Source organism: Mytilus trossulus, chromosome 13, assembly GCF_036588685.1.
Source record: "Mytilus trossulus isolate FHL-02 chromosome 13, PNRI_Mtr1.1.1.hap1, whole genome shotgun sequence".
Lineage (NCBI taxonomy): Eukaryota > Metazoa > Mollusca > Bivalvia > Mytilida > Mytilidae > Mytilus > Mytilus trossulus.
This window is the reverse complement of record NC_086385.1, coordinates 28,410,126-28,419,437: the sequence shown is the minus strand read 5'-3', so window position 1 is coordinate 28,419,437 and position 9,312 is coordinate 28,410,126. Positions and strand designations below refer to the sequence as shown.

Below are 9,312 nucleotides of genomic sequence, written 5' to 3'. Positions count from 1 at the left end.
TTCATTAATGCGTGTGGGTTGGAACTTCCAAGAAGACTTTTCTCAAATAGTAGATTTATCTCATCGTCAGTTAATGGATCTGCACGCTGTGGTTTATTTCCTTTTCCTTCCTTTTTCAATGCTTTTTGTTTAGCTTTTAATGCATTCCTAGTTAGGTTGAATGTGGTATCATTATGGTCTTCTGTAATTATTGTGTGTCCATATTTATGATATTTAAGAGTTCTGTCAATGCTGCCAACCATACCTCTCAGTGATGACGGCTCATATTCATTACCATTCTTTTTTCGGACTGTTAATAGGAAATTTGCCAGCACAACATCAAATTCTGCGGTTGGAATTTGGTGAAGTTCTCGGTCTTCTTTGATTAGTTTAAGGAATCCTGTAACCAAACCCAAGTCACAGGCAGTTTTCTTCAATGTGTTTTTATTTTGCTGGCCATCTATGAAATTCCTGACATAACTTTCATCCATTTCAATAAAAGACTGATTGAAGTGTGGGTTAGTAGCTTGGACATTTGATGTTTGGTCACTGGCTATCTCATTCTGAGTTTCTGTGTTTTGTACATTTTGTAATTCAGACATTTCATTGTTGTTTGGTGCCAATGTCACAGCAATATTTTCTGTGGTGGGTGCAGAAATTGTGTTCACTGTTATTTCTGTGTCATTAACAGGTTGTATTATGTTGAGCAAAGCCTCTGCTAACTCATCATCATAGATTTCACCCTCAATTTCATTCATATCATCCAAATCAGACCACGGACCCTCAAGGCGAAAATTTGGAACCTCCTCCATTTTCGAAAGCAAAATTGAAACAGACGACAATAATGCATTTTTGAGATTTTAAATATAATAATTATAATAATGGAAGACACAAATATTTCATTTTTATTTAATAATGCTCTAAAGAAACGATTGAAAACATAAACAGAACGTAAATACATAGTTCACACAAAGGTCAAACCGATACGTCATTGGAATGTGGTTGCAATACACATTCTGAGGTCACGAACGAAAGTTCATACAATGCAGTACACAAAAGTTGTCCGGCAGCAGGCGGAGCTTAAAGCGTTATCTGTATAGTATACAGATACAGCATAGCGATATCTGTAGGGCTGTATCTGTATAGTAAAACACCCAATTGCAGGATAAATGTAAATATCTGAGACTTCAACTATTCATAGAAATGTTATCTTTAGTTTAAATATAGTTAAAGTCATTTCATGTTAAAACTTTACCTTTATCTAAATTGTGCTGAAAATTGCATATTAACTTCAAATTTGCAAACGCTTATTTTGTTTTGATTTTAAAAGATTCAATCACGTAATTCAACAAAAAGAATACTATATTGCACAAAGCTGATATGTATTATCTTAACTAGGATACAAAAAATATTAATAAAACAATTCATCTTAATAAGTTAATCAGAAACAGAAAGTAGGGTTTAATAAATCTATTTTCATGTTTGGGTTATAATATTTTGGAGTTTAAAATAAACACGCAAGTATGAAAATGTAGAATTTTCTTTTGCGGCTTCAGTAAAATGTCTTATTACTTAACATCAATCGAAAAAAGGAGATGAGTATATACAACGCGAGTCTGGCGTACGTACCAAATTATATTCCTGATATATTGGATGAGTTTACAAAAATATCATATAACCGACAAAATCAAACGCTTCGATTAACAGAATAACCACCGTCAAAATTTGGTTTTTGTACACGTATTGTCTTGAGATAATGATGGCTTAAAAACACGTTTTGTTAGCTTGCTATAACTCCACCTGGTTTGACTGTTGTTTATAATTCCGTGACATATATTAACAAAATTTGGCAACCCAAACAGACGGTGTGTTAGTTGGTGTTAATTTTAAATTAGTTGTCATGAACTATGAGTATCCTCCTATCTACTCTAAGTGACTTTTTTGTTGTTGTGTTGAATGTTTCTATGCCACGTTTTACCTGATATACTTTTGTAATTTCGAAGTTTTGTGTAGCAAATTATGCTGTATGGATTTTGCCCATTGTTGAAGATCATATTGTAAGCTATCATTTTTTACTTCTTTGCGATGTGGTCTTTTGTGTTGAGTTGTATCATTGACAATTGTATCACTTCTTATACTAAAATACATGTAACAAGTAAATGTGACAAATATCAAGGATTCAGTATCAAAATGTGTGTATACATATATCACTACTGACACAAAATTCAAACACAAATATAAATAAATCTAACAGAAACTCTAAAAAAATCCGCTATAGTTGGTAGTATAATTGATGCTACTGCTGATATTTAGTTTGGTATCTCTGTCCTAGAACTGTCGACATGAAATATCCTTTTTTAAATTTTTTATTAAGTCTCGTCAGTTTCGATTATGCATTTGCCTTCCAAACATACAAAAAAATCTACACTCCAAGAAAATGGTGGTACATGTATATGTAAGCTTCCTCTATACATAAAGTAACGTTCGTTTCGCTAATAGTATCAATTTTCAATGTCTACATTTTTTAAATTTCACCAAATTACGTAGTACGTTCTTCCAAACAAAGTTGACCTTAAATGGTACAGGCTCTACTTGGTGTGTTCATTTTTGTCATATTTCTACCATATTTTCAGTTCTTATACGTTCTTCGTTTTTAAATACTTGCGAAGTCCAAATGGTGGAAAATTCAGAAAATCCGTTCATATATCTCTTTAATGTTAAACATTTTGATTCCGATTATTTTCTTTATTTGCTAAAATAAAAACTCATTTTGAGAATAAAAAGAATAATGAAAGGAAAGATGTCGGCAAGTTTCATTAAAACACGTATAATTGTAATGTATTATCGAATCGGTATTTATCTCAGTTTGTATAATGATTAATCAAATAAAATCAATTTGACCCTCGGTTATAAGACCAGTATGTTTGTCACGATATATAACAGTGATCTCCGTTCCACCTGGTTTCATTTCTATATAACCTTCAACAACTTCAGGCCATTTACCCCCAGGCGGATTTACAGTGATTCTGCCCAAAAGTACGCACCCTGGATCTGTTATGTATTTAGGGTCATCTGATTTTGTTGCATATACTTCAATGGATTTGGGTTGCTTTCTTCGACTTTGAACTTGTGAATCAGTAAGTAAATCATGCACCTCTATTGTTTTCATCTGACCAAGGTGTACAACTTCATTTACGGTAAACATCTTTTCAAAACAGTCATCAACGCGTATTTTACCACCAAGTTTGAATGTTTTATCTTGCACGTGTATTGCCGGATTATATGGCCTGTGAAGAGCTACGCCTATTGTTTTGCAACACACCCGGCCGGTAACAATGGTTGGTTCGTGTCCAAAAACAACAGAGCCTTTCAGGACTGACAAGACCGCTCCAACTGGAGACACTATTGTTTTGATAGCTGGAAACGCATCCTTTATGGCTTTACGGACAACATTTGAATCAGAAAATCCGCCGACCAAAATCATGGCAGACGGATATTCACAACCCTTACAACCACACGTTTTACCGATCAGATTGACAATATGTTGTATACATTCATTAAAAAACGATCTAAAAATGTCAGCATCAAACTTCAACTTGTCGCCAATAACCTTAACTTGACCATTAAACATTTCTTCAAGTGTTTTCTTTATATCTTTACCATGTTTTAAGTGATATTGACTTCTAAGTTCTCCACTTATTTTGACTCCAACTTTTTTTTGTTCGTCAGACAGAGTTTTTTTTTCACTCTCGAAGTCATTCATCATTTCAATAAAATTTGACATATTCGATCTCTTAAATTCCTCCATGATTTCTTTTCCAAATAAATCTTCAAGAAAGCGTTCGTATTGTGTGTTGACGTGATAACCGCCCCATGCGCCACCTTCAACTTTGTGGACATGCTCAAAATACGTTAGTTTATCAATTTTCTTTATAACCTTGACAACCGTTATATCCACAGTACCTCCTGTAAAGTAAGACAAATCTCAGATTCATGCAAAACAGAATAAATATAGAATTATTGGCATGTTTTTATACCGACTTCATTAGCAAGAATAGCAAGCGAACCCACTAGGGCAAGCTGATATTCGAGATGATAAAGTCAGTATTAAAATATCTTTGTCTTACCTCTACGTTTTGCTTTTTGTAAAGAATATGAATTAAAATAGAATAATAAGTACTGTTACGCGTACAAACAGTTGTACGAATGAAGTCGCATGCATTTTATTGATAAATTGAAAGGTTTGAACAAGAACATGTGACGTTAATGCACTGATAAATTACGTCATTGCGTCATATTTTCGAGTATTAAGTCCTGTCCATGATATTGAAAATATTAGGCAGTAAGATCTTAGGGAAAATGTTGTTATTGCTAATAAATTCATATATCGTTGAAACATTGCTTATTAATATTGTAAATCGCCTAACATGTATTTAAACGTTATACAATTGGTGTACGAGCTTATTATAGTATCAAATATACTATATATATAATAATAAGAAATCCGATGGACAAAGTTGTCACTACTCATAGGCAGAGATATACATATTAATCTAAAGTGATTGTATGCTTCTGAAAATAGATTAGCATCCTGTAATTATACTGAAGAGATGAGTAGATGATTATCTCTGTACACTAAAAAGAAAACTTCGTTATTGTATCAGAGATCCTTGTTTAATTCCTACGACAAGGTGACACCTCCCGAAACGAGGGCTAATTTTTATAAGCTAGAGTTAGAGGGGGGAGGGGTGTAGGTCTCTGCACAATGATAGGCGGTGTTGTCGTAGATTTATATATTAACGAGTCTAAATTGAAAACTACGTTCAAACCTATGACTGCGTTGGATAAAAACCGCAATTTTTATACGTGTGCATGTCAAACAAATTTCGTTGTAGAAGGGTCTAAAAACAGCACAAACAACATTTTCCAAAAGACCAAAAGAGTGAAAAAGTATATTTAAACAAAACGCATTTGACTAACAGGTCGAACAACTGATGTTCTTTAACCCTGCTGACTGCCATTGGCGATTGCTAAATAAAATTGATCACAAGATGTAACAAAATGGATCTAAATATAGATTTAATACGTCACAGAAAGAAAAAAAAATGTTAACTTGTGGACAGGATGTTGTGCCACAAACGTTCGGTGTCAATATTTCTTTAGTACACCATATCCGGATTTCGACAATAAATGTCTCTTCAGTGATGTTAGGGATCGAAACGGTATTTGGAAGGCCATATAAAAAGTACCCTCATTTTTAGATTAACTCTTGAATTTTAAGAGTCAATATATAGGATGAACGGATCATATAAACCGGAGGGAAAATATGATACATGCCCAAACAAAAAATATAAACGAGTCTAAATTGAAAACTACGTTCAAACCTATGACTGCGTTGGATAAAAACCGCATTTTTTATACGTGTGCATGTCAAACAAATTTCGTTGTAGAAGGGTCTAAAATCAGCACAAACAACATTTTCCAAAAGACCAAAAGAGTGAAAAAGTATATTTAAACAAAACGCATTTGACTAACAGGTCGAACAACTGATGTTCTTTAACCCTGCTGACTGCCATTGGCGATTGCCAAATAAAATTGATCACAAGATGTAACAAAATGGATCTTAATATAAATTTAATACGTCACAGAATTTTTTTTTTTTTGTTAACTTGTGGACAGGATGTTGTGCCACAAACATTCGGTGTCAATATTTATATATTCATATTATATATATAAAAAGACAATACAGTTATTGTATGTTTAGGAACTTGCAGATATGTATTTACCAATGCCAATAACCAGGTCATCATCTGGTTTTATCCAAATGTCGTCAACGTTCCAGTCATTTTTAATGGTTACCCACACCAAAACAGTGTGTGTTGTATTTCTGTTGTGTCGTAGTTCTCCTCTTATATTTGATGTGTTTCCCTCAGTTTTAGTTTGAAACGCAGATATTTTGTTCTCAATCGATTTATTAATTACTAAACAGCGGTATACTGCTAAAATTGAGAATGGAAATGGGGAATGTGTGAAAGAGACAACAACCCGACCATAGAAAAATTAACATCAGAAGGTCACCAACAGGTCTTCACTGTTGATTATATTGTCTATAAGAAACACAATTCGTCATTTATAATAATCATATGCAAGTAACACATAATAAAATGTTGTGAGAATAAACTCATCATAGATACCAGGACTAAATTTCATATATACGCCAGACGCGCGTTTCGTCTATAAAAGACTCACCAGTGACGCTCGAATGCAAAAAAGTTAAAAAGGCCAAATAAAGTACGAAGTTGAAGAGCATTGAGGACGAAAAATCCTAAAGGTTTTGCCAAATAGAGCTAAGGTAATATATGCATGAGGTAGAAAAGCCTTAGTATTTCAAAAAAATCAAAATTTTGTAAACAGTTAATTTATAAATATAAATATATGTCAGCTGACTACTGGACCTGTGGTACCTTCGAGGAAATCAATCTCCACCAGCAGTGGCATCGACCCAGTGGTTGTAAATAAACTCACCATAGAAACACTTGTAATGTTAAATAGTTCAACCTACCGCCTAAATCAACTATCATTATTTTTCTGTTTTCCTGAAAGAACTTTGCGATGCCCTGATCTGCAGGAAGTAGGCTACAGTATAAAGCGGCGGCCTCTGGTTCATATGCCAAGATCATTTTGGAGCTGTGAATTCCTGCCTTCAAGAAAAAACAATCCTGTTATAAGTGAGAGTATTGGCATCAACGACTTCACTGACAAAGAAACCAAATGGTATCCTCGGTTTTTTCTCTTAATTTAATTAATATATCACGATTGAAAATGCGTTTTAATTCCATGGTTATTCTGTTGAACCAAAAACAGAAATATTGCCCTAATTAAAAAGATTGTTATTCTCCACAACCCTTGAACCCATATTAGTAAAATGATAAACAATGATTACCCTTTCAGATGCTTCCCTCATGAACTGCTTTGCTGCATCTGTCCATATCGCCGGTACAGTTATAACGAAGAAGATGTCGTGTATTGTGAATTTCAAATCCCGTTCATTAAATACTCCAAGACAGTGATTCTTTAGAAATCTTATAGCCTCTGTGAAAACAGTAATTGCTGGAACCTTTTTTCCACATACATCTTCAATTGTCATTTCTAAGCTTATGTCCTTGGTAAAAGAAAGAATACAAAATTGCATACAGGCACAGATAATAAACCAAAAATCATTGTTTAGAAACAAAAACAGTAGCAACAAAACATAATTGAAAACGCGAGCCTAAATTTCTTATCAAAATGATTTCGCGCTTTATTCGGTTATATCGTGTAAAAATTGATAAATGTATTAATAAGGTATGCGTTTTACTCATCGATTGAGGCCGTCTGATGTGATTAGGTAAATTTCAGTAATGTCAATTTATATTAATGGTAACTATACCATACATTCTGATTTGTATAAAAAAAAATCCGTTTTGGCTTGCGGAGTCTCTTGAGTGTCTTAAAAAAACACATACACAAATGGGTTGTTGTTTTCAGCTTATAAATTTGAAGAAAAAAGTAAAAGTAACAGATAAAAGCAGCAATGTACTTCTTCCAAGTTAAGAGCCTCTTGTCATTTTAGTCTTTTTCGCTGCATTGAAAACCCATTGATGGGCTTCAGCTGTTGTCTCTTTGACACGTTCCCCATTTCCATTTTCAATTTTACTAAACAGTATTACTGATCCTGTTTTATATCAATAGGCCGGTAGTAGACGTCATTATTCCAAAGTTGCAGGTTGTTGTCTGGTGTGTGTTTATGTTTAACGACATTCCATTGAGAGAAAAGGGAAAGGGAAAGCACAAGTTTAACTGGTGGAATCCTTCCACATATGCTGCATGAATTTAAAACAAGTGAGTCTTTCCAGAATGTGTTCTTAGTTTGTGTTTTAACAACTGTATTTGTTTCTTGAAATTGGGTGTAGTATTTTTTTGTTGTTGTACAGACGCTTTATAGAAATAACTGTATTGTTTAAATATTTTAAATGATTTGCGCTTATCATCTACTGCAGTCCCAGGAATACATAAGGACGAAGTCATTATTAACATAAGGTGAAGATCTTTTTAACCACTAAATATTTTGAGGTCATTTCAAATTATTCTCTTAAGCTATCAATGTTTTATTCATACTGCTAGATAGATACTTTTAAAAAGGCATACATGACACGATTATGTTGCCCAACGATAAGCAAAGAATAAGATATGTATAGCCGTTAGTTTGCTCGTTTGAATTGTTTTACATTGTCTTATCGGGGCCTTTTATAGCTGACTATGCGGTATGGGCTTTGCTCATTGTTGAAGGCCGTACGGTGACCTATAGTTGTTAATGTTTGCGTCATTTTGGTCTTTTGTGGACAGTTGTCTCATTGGCAATCATACCACATCTTCTTTTTAAAATAACATTTAAGAAAATCCGCTCCACATATTCGGCTTTAAACTCTAAATGTAAGCTTGATGTCGATACATGTTTGGCTTTAGCCATACACATATGTATATTTTTTCAACAAAAATAAACAAATCATCATAATTGTTGTCAAGCAAAGAAGCAAAAATAATATACAACGTATTATGTTGTGCTTACCATCTTATCATATAATTGCATTTTGAAGTTTTGAATAAAATAGTATTGAGAAGCTTCTTCTGGTTCGTCTAAAAGATCCCCATATATTTTCTGTGCTCTATATCCAAATGAATTAAACGATTGATCTTTGTTTAATAAAATCACAGTTGGTGCTTTTACTTCTGGTCTGTGGACACCGTCTTTAGACCAATCATTAGAAGTTATTTTTAGCGGATCCATTTCAAAATCGGATCGAAAAGAATAAGCATATCCAGAATATGTTGTTCCAAGGTCAATACCAGTGACAACTAACCAGTTTCCTACAGCTCGGAGGGTTGATAATGAAGCTGATGCCATCTGTTCACATATACAACATATAACATATTAAATACATAAGAAGGGTCTCAACAGGTTAATAAATTGTGGCTAGTTTAATTTTTTGCAATGCAAATTAGACAAACACATCATGCACGAGGTAATTCACAATAAAAGAAAGGCAAAATATACCAGATGAACAATCAAAGTCATAAGTTGAAAATGAACTGGCAAGTTGATGCTTAAAAAAGAAAAGGACCAAAGAGACAAGAAAGAGTACTCAAAACACAAAATAGAAAACTTAAGAGTTAGCAGCATGAACCGTACTGAAAACGTTAAGGGTTAACACTTTTAAACCTTTCATATACAAATATGATATTCAGTTAATGCTTTTTTAGTATTAAAAACCTATTTATTCAACTGTTAAAAAA

At 33.4% G+C, this 9,312-nt stretch overlaps 1 protein-coding gene across 1 annotated transcript; it reads right to left on the bottom strand.

Moving 5' to 3' along the window:
- Window positions 1-1,453: 1,453 nt before the first annotated feature.
- Window positions 1,454-8,923, bottom strand: LOC134695117 (heat shock 70 kDa protein 12B-like). The gene is made up of 4 exons (XM_063556311.1): window positions 8,588-8,923; window positions 6,923-7,141; window positions 6,542-6,680; window positions 1,454-3,945 (listed from the first exon to the last, which is right to left on the bottom strand). The coding sequence occupies exons 1-4, from the start codon at window positions 8,921-8,923 to the stop codon at window positions 2,861-2,863; spliced, it is 1,779 nt and encodes a 592-aa protein (XP_063412381.1). The 3' UTR covers window positions 1,454-2,860.
- Window positions 8,924-9,312: the final 389 nt, after the last annotated feature.

Bases quoted from the DNA above. Each gene is read 5' to 3' on its own strand.
- LOC134695117 (XM_063556311.1), bottom strand. From the start codon at position 8,923: ATGGCATCAGCTTCATTATCAACCCTCCGAGCTGTAGGAAACTGGTTA. The intron at 7,142-8,587 runs GTAAGCACAACA...TCTTTTACCAAG, and splicing joins TGCAATTATATGATAAGATG to GACATAAGCTTAGAAATGAC. The intron at 3,946-6,541 runs GTAGGTTGAACT...CTTACTTTACAG, and splicing joins AATGATAGTTGATTTAGGCG to GAGGTACTGTGGATATAACG.